Consider the following 17,253-nt stretch of genomic DNA (forward strand, 5'->3'; position numbering starts at 1 on the left):
CGATTCTAAAACCGCTGATATTTCTCTTTTTTTCCAGTGTTTCCCCCTCTGATGCATTATGAAACTTGCATATAAGTAATCGTACTAAATATTTTTTTCTGGGTATGAAACCGTAACTGTAGATAAAAGAAATATGGCTGTTCTAGCACGAAGTAGCTATTTAAACGGCTAAAAAGGAATAGGTGTATTTTACAGTACAGTCTAATTAGGGCTGTTTAGGTTTTGGTTGGGCGCGCCCATAGCTCTGAACACACGGTTTGTCGGCGAGGTGCGCGGATGACTGTTTTTAAGGAGCAGCAATCGCTCCCGGGGGCACTAACAGAGGTTCCACGCCGTAGGGTGCCCCGCAGCACTCAGCGGGTGCGAAGCAGACCCCGCAGCAGCTCTGGCGGAATCGGCCCTGCCTTTCCAGCGGAGGGGCGGCCCGGGCCGGGCAGTGACGCGATCCGCAGGCGCCGCAGCGTGCCCGGCCGCGGCTCGGCGGGGCCGCCCCCAGCTCCGCCCCTGCGGCGCGGCGGGGGCACCGCGCTGCCCCGAGCGCTGCCCGGAGCGCCGCCGCTCGCCGCCTGAGGGAGCCGGCCCTGCCCTGCCTGCCCCATGGCTTCCCCGGCGGCGGCGGGGCCCGGCGCCGCGCTGCCCCCGGCCGCGGCGCGCCGAGACTTCTACTGGCTGCGCTCCTTCATCGCCGGAGGTGGGTGCCCCGGGCGGGCGGACTTCGGTGGCACTGTCCCCGGTGAAACTGCCGCCGCTCTCGTCACCTGGGCAAGCAGGGAGCTCGTTTTTCATTTTTTCCCCTAATGGGCTAACGCGGGTGGCGCGGTGCACGCCTGTGACTGGCACGTGTGTCAGAACCAGCGAAGAGCCCCAGTCAGCCGCCAATTGATTGTTCCCAGAGCCCTAACCCTCTGTTATCTGAGGCTGCTATTGAGAAGATGAAGGTGGTGTGAAGGGGCGAGACACAACGCCGCATTAGTAACCTCTTAGAAGAAAAGCCTATTTGTTTTTCCTGTAAGGTGTCTCAGCTCTCTGATCTGCTGGGGGTAGGAGAAGGTTATGTTTGTTTAAAGTTCGTACATCATGCCGCACTCGCTGTTGGATCTCGCTCTCTGAAATGGCACAGGGTACACGGCAGGCGCCTAGCCCACCTCCTTGGGAAGATCAGCAAGGGCTGCTTCCCACAAAAGGAAAGGAGGAAACAGGATAGAAAACTCTTGAGTAACTTCAGGGAAGTTCCTTCTGCAATGACCTTAGCAGCTGAGATAGATAGCGGCCTGGGTTTTTGTAAACAGGAAAAGTAGCTTAAAATATTTCGTGAAGGGTTCAAGGGCTTTGTAACATCTAATAGAAACTGTTTACTTGTCATTGGGGCTTTTTCCAGCTCCTGATTGAGTTAACGACATTAGAATAATCCCTTATTTAACTGCTAACCTAAAGAGCTTTTTTCATCCTGTCACTTTTCTGTTTCTCTCTTGGAAAGGTGTTGCAGGATGTTGTGCCAAAACAACTACTGCACCACTGGATCGAGTAAAGATTTTGCTGCAAGCTCATAACCACCATTACAAACATCTAGGTAAGATGGCTGCAACGTGTCTAAGTTTTGGTTTTAAATGCAGTATGTTTGTGGTTTGGGTATATTAATTTGCTCAGTGATGAGGCTGATAAAAAAAGGGCTTATCAGAAAGGCTGTATCTGTCTGGTCAGGCTGTGTGCCATGTCTTGTTACTGTCTGAGAAGAAAAACAAGGCCCTGTGTAAGTTGTGGTGTCAGTCAATGTGTTAGAGATTGAGATGTCAGAATAATCCTCAATAAGGCATATAAGAGCTAGGCTTGATCTTCTTACAGTAGCCAGCAGGAGATGGGTAATCATAACTTCAAAGCTTGGATCATTTCAGTGAGAACTGAACTGTCAGTTCCCAGGGGCCGTGGCGATCCCTGCTTTTCAGAGACATGGCTGGAGAGAGCAGAGGCTTTTGCCTGGTGTGAGGTGCAGGTGGTCTGTATTTGGTCTGTGTTGCATCATGGTGAGAGCCAACTCGCGTGCCCAGAGCTGTTCTCTGAAGGCTCTAACAGTGCCCTCTTGTGCAGAGTTCTTGAGCCATTTATGTCAGATGGTACTGAAACATAACTTTTGCTCCAAAATGTTGCAATTGTCAGGGGGAAAAAAAAAGAGCTGGCTAATTTTGCACGTAACTAAACTTGCTATTAACTTAGACACTAAAGATAATATTTTATAAAAGTTAGAAAAGTAAATCATCACTAAATCGTAAAATTCGGTAGATACATATGTTCACCGTGGCAAAAAGGGAAATACAAGCAATATGTTTTAGTAACACAGACACAAATATACACTCAAGTCTAGGAATTGAAGGGTAAAATAATTGGTTTGATGAGATTTTAAATCTTCATTTTCAATTTGCTTTGTACTGTCCCATAACTGGCAAGTAAAATCTTATGTTCTTCCCTATTTTAGGAGTCAGATATGATGCTGATTATTTGAACTGTGTCTGACTTGAATATGTATCTGTGTCACATGTAGGCAAAAAAGGAGAATTATGTGGCTAAGGTACCTGGGAGTGCAGAGACACCATGAGTCAGTTTATCCAAGTCCTCACCATGTGTTTTTACCCTTGCATTGTGGAGCTTGTGCCATGTTGATCTTGGGTGTGTTCTAAGAAATAGAAATAATAACAACTCATCATTACAGGGTAGAGTGAAATTCTAATCTTGGCCTAAGTAAGTTCAGAGGCATATAATAAGCATGATATCTTAAAAGTAAATTTACTACTAAATATGTAATCATATATTAATATACAATGATATAGTGACAAGGTGCACTAATCTGTTCATATTCTTAGAATCCCAGAAGCTAATAGGTGCTTGTTTTGTTTAAACTTCAAATGAAAGTTTGTCAGCCACCTTTTTCTTCCTACCTGAAAGCAAGATGTCTTTTTCATTTTCTGCTTTTATGTAGTAGTTGCATATGAATTAAAACTGACTATCACGGTTAATTCTTTTATAGAATCAAGTTAAAAAGTGAAATTTATAGCAACTGTGTGTAGCTAATGTTTATAGTAAAGCTGTAGGTTTTGCCCAAACTTTGTGTGATCTTGCATTATTCCTCACCAGTTAAAAGCAAGTAGGATTGCTTCTTGTTGCAGCAGCTCTGAGATAGCGTGAGAGGTTTAAGTTGTGAGTAATGAGAGTCTTCAACATGTTTACCTGATTTCCTCAGTGATGGCATTTAATCTGTAATTTAGCATGAAGCAATACCAGATTGTTCTGGCATGGTTTTAGATTTTCAAGTTTATTTACTTATTTAGAACGGACTGCATTGTAAGTTAGCCAGTTTTCTCGCTTGTTTTGCTGGCTGCTGTGGGTGGAGTCTGGGAGATGAGAAAACTGATAAAACCTAACCTTAAGGCTCTCCCCTTCTGGCAGTGTTTGGGCAGTGAAAGTGGATTTGCCACAGTTACATGAGCAACGTGATGCAGCCTTAGCTTTATACGCTCACTTTCTTTAGAGTAGCATTTCCTTGATTTTGTTTTTTCCTTCCCCACTGCGTTAACTGCTGTTTTTTGTGTTGCTGCAGGAGTATTTTCTACGTTGTGTGCTGTCCCCAAAAAGGAAGGTTACCTTGGGCTGTATAAAGGAAATGGGGCCATGATGATTAGAATCTTTCCATATGGAGCTATTCAGTTTATGGCATTTGACCAATATAAAAAGGTAGCTGAATTTGTTTTGTTTTTTTTTTTTTTTTCCCTATATGCAATGAATACAGTTGAGTGAAACTAACACTGAAGCTTCTATGTCTTATTAGCTGCACATTTCTAAGGTTGCTTAATTTTATCAGAATTTACTCATTAAAAATACCAGGATGACAGGGAAGCTTTTGCAATTTTCCTTAAGAAAAAAGAAATTCACAGTGACTTCTAAATGTTTGTATTGTTGAGAATAATACCCTTTCTTTTAAGAAAACAAAATGTAGCTTAAAGTCTACTGTTATTTGTTTTGCTATGAGGTAGCCCTGTGTGAATAATGGAGGAAAAAATGTAGAACGAAACAACTTTATTGTATTTATGTTGGGATTCTTAGTACTTCATGGCTAAATTACTTAAACTTGACAGTCTGTTTGGATATCACAGTTATATTTGACCTGACAAATTATTATGTCAGGCTGTAGATAAAAATGACCTTCAAGATAAAAATGCTCATTTCAGGGTTCTGCAAGATTTGTGGATTCTTTTCTGTTTTTCTGCATTTACCCTTTCATAATAAATCTTTGCAATATCTCATGGAGGTCAGTTGTTAGCATGAATGTGTTTTTAAACATCGCTGTTTGTGGTAAAAAGTACCATTTTGCTATTAGAGAGGAGAAATCTCATGTTTGAAAGGACAGATTTAGTACCCAGCCAAGTAAATGGTACAGTATTTACTGAGGAGAATGAGATTGAGATTCCCTTCCCTAAGAGTCAATTTCAGAAGACTGATACAAAGAAGTTACTGTAATGGTTTTTGTACGTTCATTTTTTTTTGTGCTGTAATCACAAAACGCTATTGATCTCTGCATGTTTTATGTTGTATGGAACAAAAGACTGCATGCCATGCTATATAATTGAAGTTATTTATGAATCTGCAATTTCAAGAACCCAGTTAGCATCATAGCACTTGCTTTTACCTATGAATTGATCAGAAATCTTCACAATATTTTGCATGAAAATATGAAAGGAAAAAAAAAACCTCTTAAAGGAGGAAGATACAAAATGATCTTTATAGCAGAAAGTGAAAGTCTCAGTTGTTTGATAAAAACCTGGAAACTAATTTCTAACTTCCTTCCAGGCCATAATTAACTTAGCAAGTTCTTGCTCTGAAATGTTGTCCTTTTTCTCTTCCTTTTTATTTCTCTTTTTTTCTTCTTTTTTTCTTTTTTTTTCTTTTAATCCAGTTAAAAACTTTATGGGAGTGTTTCACATGATGTGCATGTAAGAAAAATTGACTCTTCTTACTTTTCAACTTAACTTTGTTCAGTGTTTTTTGCTCTCTACATACTCAGTTTGCCTTGTTTAACACACATTAATGATAACTAAATAAACAATCTAGTTTCTGAAGTGAACAGTACAAATACTTCCAACTCATTGTTTTGCTTTGTTAGTAAAAATTTAGTACTTCCATGCTTTTAATAAGAAATCGGAAACAGCAGCAGTGTTAAAAAATTCTAACAGTAATTAAAAGTTCTGGATTGAATTTGTAGCATTGTGAATTTCTTGGAAACTGCTGCAGAGTTTGCACTAATGTGCTAATAAACTTTCTGCTGTGTTACCCTGTCGTTTCTGATACCTGACTACTGTAAATGTTCCATATTTATGTAGGTAATAAAGAAACAGCTTGGGATTTCCGGGCATGTGCATCGATTAATGGCTGGATCCATGGCAGGTATAGTTTTGAACTTGGATTTCAGACATTTGTTTTGCTGAGAAGTTAATATTCATTCAGAGGGTGATTTGATGTGGTGTTGGGTCAAACTCCTGCAAATTTGTATTAAGCAAATATACTAGTAAATGGTTAATTTAATGTGGTTGCCTAATTGAAATCTGTTTGTCTAAGAGTATTCTTTAAAAAATATTTGTGCCAGCAGTGAATTCTGTGCTATGTTGTGAAGCACAGTATTTTTTATACTCTTTTGTTATGGCATTTAAAAACTGTAAAATCCAGTGTATCAATATGAAGTATGAAGCTGCAGGTTCTGATAGAATTAGCTCATCAGCCCCTCTGCCACTGCTGCTAGGTTGAATATAAGGCCACAGAAAACAACTTCTTACATGAGTTGTTTCTTTGGATTTGCCAGAAAGGTCTGTACTCTTCCACATCCAGTGCAGGATTGTCATGATGCTCTTTAGATTATATGTGAATGTTAAAGTCTTTCATTTATTGGTTAGTGCAATAGCAGCAGAAAAACCCAGTCAACTCCCAATGTATCATGTGATTATATATTTTTTTCATCTTACTAGTCATTGGGTCAAAAGTAGCTAAGAAAAAAACAGGGGAAGGTAAGTAATAGTGGACTGAGTTTTAATTGAAGTGATTCTTCATGTGCTTTTAGTTTGTAAAACAGTCTAGTGACAGTCCTTAAATAGTTTTGGATATTCATATTTAGCTTCTAATGGGAAAAAAATACTGGGATTTTTTAATACTACCTTCAATTAAACTAGAAAGATCTCATTAAAATATCCTGGCTTTGTTTGGTGTCAGAGGAAGAAGAGAATGAAATTAAACAATGAGAAGAGTCCTAAAAGTTAACAAAACCTGTTTGCTAAGATATGTTCCAGATCTTGGCTGGTTTTCTATCTGAAAAGTCAAAAAAACCCCAGATCTATAGATTTTTATTTTCCTTCCTTTTTTTCTTTTCCCCTGGCTTTAACTATTCTAAGGAACATTTTGTAGTTCACTTTCCCCCCAAAAGATTATTATTATTTTTAGCTTTTCCAGGAGCTTTGTCAGAGCCTGGGAACCTGACTTGGGAGGTGCTGTGAAAACACTGAATAATCAGCTTAACCAGTCAGTGTTGGATGGGGTGGAATTCTTCCTGTAAATAAATAGCATCTGGCATTGTTGTAAGCACCTTACTGGTTAAATCTGGTTTGTGTGGTTAGAATAGCAGAAATAAATTAATATACAGAGCTATCTGGCAGCTGCCATCTGCTTTGTGGGGTGTGTTTAAGTACAATATACTCAATAGTTTCATTTTTAGAGCCCCAAAAGTGAGGAACTGAGCTTGACTTGGGGGTGAAATGAACCCAATCAAGTATATATATATATGTAGTGTGACATGGCTCACTAGTTGTTTACTAGGTGGCATTACCTGCTTCTTGGGATATTCTTTAGATAATAGAGGCAGAGGGTTTAGCTTAAGTATATCAAGGAGATACAGGGGAGGAAGGAGGCACTAAAAAGAGCACAGAGTTTGAAATCTGGCACAGAAGTTTTCTAGGTTTGCAAACAAAAAAGAAAAGACTTGAAAGCAATTGGTAATATTTCTTGCTTTCCTTCCTATGCTGGCTCCAGTAAAGGGTATTTTTCTGTTTCTTCCGCATCTCACTAAAGGAGATGATGTGCTGCACAAACCCCAGTGTTGGTGCAGAGGGGTCTTCACAGTTTCATGGGATGCAGTACTAACAAGTTGAGAATAGGTACTAATAGATAACCTGTGTTTCTTAGAACTTTTTGCCCCTCTACACCATCTAGCCAGGCAGCTGTCTGCTTTCACTTCTCTGTACCCACTGTACTTACATCTTGTTTATGTCAGTGTTTCCAATGTGACTAGTGATCAGCAGACCTGAATCAGCTTCTAAGTGGTGGGAAACATGTAAGTGATAAACAGGACCAAAAGCATATCCACAGGGGAAAACAAGGCAGTGAGAATGGAGGTAGTGGAGGGAGAGAAAAGAAAAGCCTATTGTAATGCATATATTTAAGGAGACCAAGTTAAAGTTACTGTGGAAACTCTAACTCTGAATTTCCTGAGTCTTGTGTGATTCAAATTTCAGCTGTAACACTTCATTAACAGATAAGCAGTGTATAGCTTCTTCTAAGGAAAGACAGAACTGGGCAGAAGAAAAATCATAGAGGTTGGTGGGGTTTAGGAAAGAAAATTATCAAATAACAAAAATGAACAAGCAACATTAAATAAAACAGTGCACGATGATTTTACAAATTAATTTTTTCCAAGTTTTCTAATAGAAAAATCCAAATTAAACCACAGAAATGTCTATTTCCTCACTTGATTAACTTCAAAATAAAAAAGCCAAAAAAGACTAGATGTTATCTAGGATAAACTCAAGTCCCATTAAACCAATACAGGAAGTATGTTTCTGTTTTTAGCTTTTTACTTCTACTAAAAGTGATTGAAAACAGTACTGACCTAGTACTATCTAGAAGGATATTGGCTGTCTCAATTTTAAATAGTATGTAATTAACAGTTATCTACTTCAGTCAGCGTATTAAAAAAATCTGGTCTAGTTCTTTGGATGCACTGTGGAGGGGAACAGAATTACATACTGGATATAAAGAAATATCAGGACTGATATATTAGGCATTCTTTAATCTGTATGATAAATATTTTTTTGTCATCAGCAATTTCTCTGTAGGTAGTTTCTGAAGGTTTGCTTTGTTCAGAAGAAGCTGCTTTGGTAAATGAATCTTTTTGTTAGCTAAGGAGCAGATCTTCTGCGGTTCAAGGCTGTCTCTTGTGCTTATCACTTTTTCAGCTTTTTTCCTTGGAATCTCCTGGCATGCTTAATTTGATCTCTGGAGCTACTGATAAAGTACAAAGAACATGATACAGAGATCATAAAAACTGACATACCAACTGTGTTTGCAATGTAAATGTGTGTCACTTATATTTTTATCTTGTTCCAGATATTTTTTTTATTTTGTTTTTTTTTTTTTTATTTATTTCCAAAGAAACAAAATTGCTAAGAACAAAGGGATAGTAGGGAAATTGGGAGACAGATGAATCCCTGTAGAGCTAATCTCATTGTTAACTCCCAAAGCCTGGGAAGCAAATAAAGGACAGTCTAATGTGCTACACTGTCACTACTTTAGTCTGTGTAACCCAGTGTCTTGTCCCCAAGAGTGGTCAGAAGGTGCTTGAGGACAATATGGGAAGTGAAGAATGGTCTTTCCCTGGCTTCAGTACCAGCATTGGCAGTGAAAAAGTTTGGTGGTTTTGAGGAAGTGGCTCTTTGAAGGGAGCTACATGCCCCTATTATGATTGTTTCAGGTCAGACAGTGGGAATTGCTGTATCTCTGAACTGTTGATACACTTTTGAATCTGTCCGGTTTAACCTACCCCAGGAGAGATTTTTGGCTTAGCTATCATTAATGGGGATAGATTTTGCTTTTTGAAGCCTAGGACTGAGCCTTAAGATGCTGTGGTCTGACTTCTTATAACATAGTATGTTATGAGTATGTATGAATATAGTATGAAGTGAGATGAGTAATTTTGTGGACTTCACCACAATGACTGTGTCTCACAGCTGGCTGCCATTCCTCTTGGAAAGGATAGTGTCTTTCCTGAGCCCTAAAAGAAATCTTGATCCCTTGTGTGTACATTTTCCTTATATGAACAGTAAAGCAGTAACATGCTTCTCCTAGTTGCTACATGACAGCATATATTGTGGCTGATGTCCCAAATCCCCTTTTTACTTCTTTCATTTTTCTTTCAGAAATTCATGGCTAGAGGATTTTAAGAAAAAAACCCAAGTTTCTATTTAAATCCTTGCTAAATGCAGTTTCTTTCCATTTTATCTGGTTTTTTTTTTTTTTTTTTTTTAAATTTTGCTATTTTCAGACTGTGTTCACTAAATAGTGCATTCACCAAGCTGTTGGTTGGTCTGTTGCTAGCCTTTGTTCAGAGGAAGTTCCTGGACAGATATCAGTGCATGATTGGAAAGAGAAGAGGGGGTAAAGTCTGTTTCCTGAAGTGGAATGACTTTATTGTGCACTCTTAAGCTCTCTGAAAGTGCTTCCTGCCCCCTTGATTTTTATTTTTTAAGTGCTTGAATTAATCTATTTTATGATATTTCTGGACATCTCAGGCAATCTACTAGGAAAAGGCTCTAGACTGAGGGATTGCATTTCATGTAAGTCAGTGGAAACAATCTTGAAGTTGCTTTAGTGTTTTGCAACTTCCAACTTTTGAATTCTGTGGGTGAGACAACTTCAGAAATAAACTGCAGATGTCTGTTTTTTGTTCAGAGGACATGTCCAAAATCTCTGAAAGAGGTGTTTTTGTCTTCTAAAATGAATTACTGGTGAGATAATCCAGAATCCCACAACCTTGGCTCTCAATTGTCAGTTGACCAGTGTCAGATTTTTGGATAGCTCACTTGGTGGGTTTTTTTTTCCCTCACCATCTAATCCTGATACTTTTCAGATCATTCAACTTATCAGAGCAGTGGTGTTTTTTTGTCTTTTTTTTTTTTTTTAAACTCCAGGCGTAAAAGTTATGAAGAGCTTGTTTGCAGGAGTTGTGTTGTGTTTGGATTTTGTTGTTGGTTTGTATTTGCTTTCTTCTTCCCTCTGTTATGGATTTCTCTTGGCCTTGAAGAAAGGAAGGGAGATAATGCAGCTACAAAAAAACATGTCATTAAGAAACTATTAAAACTTAAGAGGAAGTGACAATTTCCTGCCAGCATAAAAAGTGTGCTTATCTTCTACAGGACCAGTTTTTAAGTTACATTTAGCTAACTCAGAGCAGTTGCTAGAAAACAGTGTTAATTACAAAGGTTTTTACTTTCATTTTGCTTTTCTCCAGATTTACTTTGAGTTTTGTTTTTTTTATTGTTGTTGTTTTGTTTTTTTGGTGACTGTGGTATACCATCAGAAAATTGACCTCTGTTGTTAGTCAACAGTTTTAACTATTCCCTCCAAAGAATTTGTCAACCATTGAGTGTTTTACCTCAATACCTGGTAGTTGGAAAAAATTTTGTACTCAGCAACTATTAGAATTGTTCTTTTTTGTACTGGAGTGGTTTCCCAAATTGCAAGTTGGTTAGCATTTAAGCTGTTTTGAAGCAGCTCCTAACTGGATGAGTTCCAAGTTTTATTTTTTTTTGCTTTTATTTTACATCTTAAGTCCAGAACGCTTTTCTGCTCAGTTTTAAAATAGAAGTGTTGATGTAACATGAACTATTAAAATTCAGTAATGCAACACAGTTAGGTACTTGTCATGAGTATGAGCCTGGCTCTATCTTAGATGTAATTATATATTTAGTGTGTCATTAGAATATGTTTAGTGTTTGCAGATACAGTAGATAGATGCATCTCTACCCAGTAATCACACCAAATTCTGGCAGAACCTTTTTGGAATAAAACATGTACACTTGGTGGTTTGAGGTTTTTTTTCAGTATGGTAGGATTAGGTTTCATGGTTGCAATCCAGTAAAGCTGATGTACTTGACTAGCCTGATTCTTAGGAGCTATGAATTTCAGTAAGATTGCTCAGGTGAATATAGTCAGGTCTATAAATCTTGGAAAATCTTGGCCTAGGTGTGCTGCTTCAGTGAACACCAAGTACGAACATAAATCCTTTGTGTGTTGCTGGAGTTAGTGTTCCTGTTTACTGGTTGTAAGTGACTTTAAGTGTTTCTTTAACAAAATAGTTTGTATATGCTGTTGTATTCACTGCCAGAAAAGGAAATTTTACTTTTCAAAATAATCCTAGAATCAGATAAGGTGTAGGTGAGTTTTGTTTGCTTGTTTTGTTTTTGTTTTTAATAAAGGTATTACAGCAGTGATTTGTACTTACCCTCTTGATATGGTTAGAGTTCGCCTGGCGTTCCAAGTAAAAGGGGAACACAAGTACATGGGAATTATCCATGCATTCAAGATGATTTACACAAAGGTATTTTTTCTTTTAATCTTCAGTTCTGTCAAAGCAAAGTATGCTCTTTAAAATAATGTTGCACTGCATTGAACATAATGGCTTGGTGCAAAATAACGCTTCATTGCGTGCACTTTGAATTTTTTAATGTACAAAGTTATTTGGATGCTGCTTTTGACTTAGGCTGGTGAGCTGTAAATGGGAGGTCAGAAACAGCAGAGAAGCTGCTTTTCATGAAAAGTAGTAGCATTACCAAACAGATTTGGGGAGGAGGGCTATGTATAATGCATAGATGTTCCCAGTTATGATGTTGGGTGTAGATTTTCCCTTCATTTTCACTTATTTATCTCCTATGAGCCAGGCAGTTGTCCCTCCAATTCTTCAGGCACGGGAAGCAGAACATGACATGAGCTCCTTGGTGGTAGATGGTGCTAGTCAGATTGCTGTCGTGGGAGTCTGTATGTATTTCTTACCACAAATGCTGCTGTGTTTTTCTTTCAAAGGAAGGTGGTTTTAGTGGATTCTACAGAGGGCTGATGCCAACTGTGGTGGGAATGGCACCATATGCAGGTAAGTTAAAGCCAGAACGTGGCAGTCCTTCAGCAGTTCTGTGCACTACTAAATTTGTTTAAATGTATTTGCACAGCTAGTTAATTAGCTTCTGTCCAAATCATCTTCAGTGATGCTCCTTAAAAAGTGTCTTCAATAGTCAAAGCCTAGCTTTTGTGCAATTTGGAGCTGGGAGTGAGAAAAGTAAACTAGTGGTTGTGTTGTGCTTCCCAGTTTTCCCCCAAGGAAACATGGAGGCTGTTTCTCTCCAACAGGCAGATCCTTGGGAGGGGTGCTGGGTAAATGGGGCCTCAGAGGCTCCGTGTTGGCTCCATCTCCTGGTGGCTTTTCTGTGAGTACTCCTGCATGTAAAGCAGTGGTGATGTGGCACGGAGGAGCAGAACAGCCTGGCTGAATTACTCTTTTTTAAAAGCTGAGAGATGTCCCTCAGTTAGAAATATCTTAAGAGCAAGGAAGGATTCTTGACAGCAACCCATTAACTTAAAACTCACAGCCTAGCTTACTGCATGTATTCTTGTAGCATTATATATAAACACAAATTCATTTGGACAGAAGTTACTGTAGTTCAAAATACTGTTTATCTTTCTGCTTAAGAAGAAACTTCCAAAAGAACTGGAAAATAGTTTCATTTTGTAAATGCAGCTTTCTGTTTATGATGAAACATCAACAAATAGTTTGCTTTTTTATGAAAGTACATAAAATTAAATTTCCTTTTAGGTTTTTCATTTTTTACCTTTGGTACCTTAAAGAGCATTGGACTTGCTCAAGCTCCTAACTTGCTTGGACGGCCTTCATTAGATAACCCCGAAGTGTTAGTTTTGAAAACACATGTAAATCTGCTGTGTGGTGGCATAGCTGGAGCAATAGCTCAGACGATATCGTAAGTTTGGGCATGGGGCTGGTTTCATCTCTGCAGCTGTTTATGCTAAAGAAACTTTTATGTGACACCATTTTATCGAAGTCGAATTATTAGTAAGGTTTTGAAATTAAACAAATACTGAAATTCAGGTATTTTCTGTTGTTTCACTTATTAAATATCTATTTAATCTTTAGGGTCTTTTAAGAATTATCCAGCGAGACAATTAAACAAATTCAGGCAAATCTCCTAATATCCATTGGAATCTCTTTTAGTGACAATCTTGTTTCTTAGCTTGCTAGGAAAGCTAAAAAATTTTGACCCTGAAGGTAATTTTCATAATTTTATCATTCCAATTTACTTTCAAATCTATGTAACCTGTGAAGCCATAGGATTAAAAAAAAAAAAAAAATAAAATCTTAGATATTGTATTTGGCATTTTTATTACTTTGCTTGCCTTTTCCTTTCTCACCCTGTCCTTGTTCTATTTTATTTTGTCCATAAGTTAATTTAATGGACTTAGATGGCATGGATTTTTCACTAAATCACTGCCTATTAATCCTTTCACTGTTAATTTTATTTTCAATGCAGGTGTCTTCCCCCTACAGTATTTTACATACTGTTTTATACTCTCATCTGATCTCCATGTGTCTTCCTTACTAGTGCCAAATGGAATATATTAGAAGCTCTGCTTTGCTGGTTTTGGTTGTGTAAAGGGAGTCTCCCTTTTTGGAGAGCTTCCAGCTGTGTTGAGAATCTCAGCTAAATTCCTGACTCACTGAAAAGGGAGCTTGGAGGTTGCACGTGGACTTCTTTGTTTGTTCAAACAATATTCAAACACACATCTGCTTGAGCTGCTGTTTCAATATCTGCTCTGCAGGTATCCCCTGGATGTAACTCGTAGACGAATGCAGTTAGGAGCAGTTCTCCCAGACTCTGAAAAGTGCCTGTAAGTATTTCCTATGCATCTCTATTGAGTTCTTGGGTGTCTGAGTTCAGTTCTTAATTTTCAACTTTAAAAATAAGAAAACTGCCTCCACCTCCTGAACTAATACACTGTTGATTTCTTCATCCTTTTAATAAAGAAGTTTCCTCACAGACACAAGCTGTCATTATCAATCTGGGATTGAAAAGATACCTGAAATAACAATGGCATTCTTGTTGGCAATCCTGTATTTGTATTAGTAAAATGGGTTTTTTGTATTTTAATGCAACTTGTATTACCTTTAATATCAGCAAGATCTCTATAGAGAGAGGGAATGCTTCTGCTGAAGTGAAATGGTTTCAGAGTACTTTAATGGTGCAGAATCTGTTCCATAGGATGATTTTGCATAATGTACTTTTACATGAGCTTTTTGCACTTACAGTAATCTACAGCCCACACATTGTTGAAGTTCCTTCAGTGGAAGTGGAAGCACCATAATAACTTAAAAAACATAATAGTATTAAATCAGCTCTCATCTTTGAGAAACTTTTTGTATATCAAATTCAATTCTGGGACAGTTTTCTCTTGATTAGTTTCAATCTTGTGGAATTGTGTATGTCTGTATCCAGTGCAATTCACTGTGAAAGTCGGATCCTACCAAGAGCAGCCTGAGTGACCTTTCACAAACAACCTGAATGTTGCTTAACTGTGGAGGTTCTGTTCTGTTTTCTTTACCAGTCTTTTTTTTTTTTTTTTTTTTCCTGCTTGTCTATATTCCACTCCTAATAATTTTAAAATAAAACTGTGTTTGTTGTTCTCAGGGTTTTACTTTTTGCATTTGTGAGGACTACTTTTACAATCCAAATTTAACAATTTTATTGTGGCTATAGAGAGCTGTGCCTTGAAGGACAGACACAGGTATATCTCTAGAGGATGAGAGGATAAAACAAGCAGGGAGTCTCAGAGCTTTGGAACATATGGAAGATGCTCTCCAAGAGCACTGTCTTCAATAGCCTGGAAATACCAACCATTTCATATTTGTTTGCTTAGTTTCAATACAAGCATGAGAGGAAAGTTCTCTTTGCATATACAGTGCAATTTCTGCTTTTAATAAGGTCAAGTATTACATACTCAGGTGATTATTTGTAAAAGGCATTGATGCTTCTCAGCTCCTTCCTGCCAGTTAGGCAGGAGAATGTGTGGAGCCATTCTGGTGTAACATACCAGTCTAACATGTTTTGTAGGGCAGGTGTTTTCAGACTGGCACTTGTTTAGCTGGGACTGCACTGTCCTCTTTCCAATTCCCAGCCCTTGAGCCCACATTATTTGTGGAAGTTCAGCTTGTCTTTTTAGTCCATGTCAGTGGCTTTGCTGTGTGAAATGCCATGGATTTTTCTCCATGGGTCTCTTAAAACCCAAGTAAAAAGTGTCTTGTGTTTAAAGAAAATTATTTTGATAGTGAATATGTGTATCTGCTACTGATTTGAGTTTTTATTTTTCCAGTACAATGGTGCAGACACTGAAATACGTGTATCAACAACATGGAGTACGGAGAGGACTGTACCGTGGCTTATCCTTGAATTACATTCGTTGTATCCCTTCCCAGGCTGTGGCTTTTACCACATATGAACTTATGAAACAATTCCTGCACCTCAACTGATTGTTTCTTTTAAAAGACTTTTCTGTAAAGCTACACTATCAATGCTCAAATGATATTGATGAATAAATTACTTGAAGTTTTTTTAAAAAAGGCTTTCTGTTACTGTGGACCTGCTGTTGGCTAACATCTTTATTTGCCAAAATGTGGTCACTTTCCTGGAGTCAAAACCGGGTGACACATCAAAATAAACATTAGCTAGCTCTAAACACTTTTTTTGCACTTGATCTTCTAGACTTCATTAGATGAATTTTAAGAATGACACAGTTTTGGAGATGACACCCATGTTTTATACGGGTTCCAAGCTGTCAGTTATTTAGCTTTATCACCATTCCAGGAATTACCTGCTGCTGCTTTTTAAGCTAGTAATTAGGCATCTGTTATTATTTAAAAATTAAATGGAATGAACTGATTTGAACATAATGCAATGATTCTGGCATTCAGATCCTTGCCAGGTCTGCAGAAGCTGAGCTTGGCAGACCACACTTTTAAGCAGCCTTTCATTCTTGTTCTGTACAAGTTCTCTGTATGCAAGAACAATGCATCTGTCTTCAGACTGCTACACAGGAACGTCTCTTCAGCCATTACAGAACCAGCAAGATGTATTTAACAGTATTAGAAATCTGGCAATTTGGAAACAGGTTTTCTATTCTAAGCAATGCTGTACTACACAGGTAAAAGCAGGGGGGAATTTTACAGGGATGAGTGCTAGAAAAGATGTCCTTATGGCAGGTAGTAGGAGCCTAGTGTTAGAAAGCTTTTCTGTGGAGCTGAATGTTCTTGATTTGGTTTATTCAAGGCTGAGTATGTCATGTACTTCCCAGTACTAGCTGGTGTAAAGAGGATTTTTCCCTACCTTAAACCATGGTGACAAAGAAGGATGCATGCTGCTGCATTTACTTGTTTTTGGACCACATCCAACCTAATGCAGAAAAGAAAATTAAGATTGTATTGGCCTCTGTAGGTGTGTGTATGTACTGTTCCTGAAGTTATGGGATGCAATAGACTATTGCATGTTTGCCTCCTCCTGTAATTCCTTTGCTGGAAGGAATTATTTTATACATGATTTGCATTGGTACTCTTGGTTTTACTCATTTGATTCAGGAAACTGTAAAGCATTTACTTCATGTAAGTTATTTATTTATTGTAAATATTTTAGTGTCTTCTAAGAATTGGCAGTGGTTATGTTAAGTGGTGGATGGTAAGACTGATTTGACAAATTTAACAGACTGGATTTTCAGTTATATGTTCAATACCAACATCAGTGGCTCAATTCTTCTCCCCAGTTTCTTAAAAATACCTATTTCTTTGAAATCTACAGTGTAGCTATGGACAGAATGAAATGTATCTGGGTATATTTTATTAACATTTTTGAACTAATGCCTGTATGATTTATGTGTTGCAGTCAGTAGGAATACATGTTTCTGGAATGATCTGAAATATTTGAGGAGCATCATGACAAGTTAAAGAGTTGTTACACAGAATAAAGTTGAACCTGGCATGTTCATGCCCAAGAGGAAGAGAACATAAAAAGTGTTTGCTAAATACTTGAGTCTGGTTATTGCATGTGAAAAACATACCTACTTGATGGAACTCTTCTGTATTTTCACAATTAGTTTTTCATAATAAAATTTTAACAGTGTATGAAAGTGTTTTAGTATTAACTCCTGAATTGACACAGTTATACTTGGAGAATGCTGATATATCTTAAAGTTGCAAACATTTTTCACAGCCTCTGATGTCAGAACACTTGTATCCAGCTCTCTCCCTAGAGATTCCCCACACTGGTTGCATTTTAGGTAACTTCAAAAAGACATTTAAACTGTATTTTATACTTCACAAACATATTCTGTCGAGCTATTTCT

General features: G+C 38.0%; 1 protein-coding gene across 1 annotated transcript; it reads left to right on the plus strand.

Moving 5' to 3' along the window:
- The first annotated feature begins 486 nt into the window (after window positions 1-486).
- Window positions 487-16,768, plus strand: SLC25A16 (solute carrier family 25 member 16). The gene is made up of 9 exons (XM_056494982.1): window positions 487-691; window positions 1,478-1,570; window positions 3,590-3,723; window positions 5,367-5,430; window positions 11,280-11,401; window positions 11,884-11,950; window positions 12,668-12,830; window positions 13,687-13,755; window positions 15,235-16,768. The coding sequence occupies exons 1-9, from the start codon at window positions 598-600 to the stop codon at window positions 15,389-15,391; spliced, it is 963 nt and encodes a 320-aa protein (XP_056350957.1). The 5' UTR covers window positions 487-597; the 3' UTR covers window positions 15,392-16,768.
- The last annotated feature ends 485 nt before the right edge of the window (window positions 16,769-17,253 follow it).

This window comes from Oenanthe melanoleuca, chromosome 6 (assembly GCF_029582105.1).
Source record: "Oenanthe melanoleuca isolate GR-GAL-2019-014 chromosome 6, OMel1.0, whole genome shotgun sequence".
Lineage (NCBI taxonomy): Eukaryota > Metazoa > Chordata > Aves > Passeriformes > Muscicapidae > Oenanthe > Oenanthe melanoleuca.

Excerpts from the sequence above, each read along its gene's own strand:
- SLC25A16 (XM_056494982.1), top strand. The coding sequence starts at position 598 with ATGGCTTCCCCGGCGGCGGCGGGGCCCGGCGCCGCGCTGCCCCCGGCC. Across the intron at positions 11,951-12,667 it reads GGGAATGGCACCATATGCAG|GTTTTTCATTTTTTACCTTT; the intron begins GTAAGTTAAAGC and ends ATTTCCTTTTAG. Across the intron at positions 12,831-13,686 it reads GCAATAGCTCAGACGATATC|GTATCCCCTGGATGTAACTC; the intron begins GTAAGTTTGGGC and ends TCTGCTCTGCAG.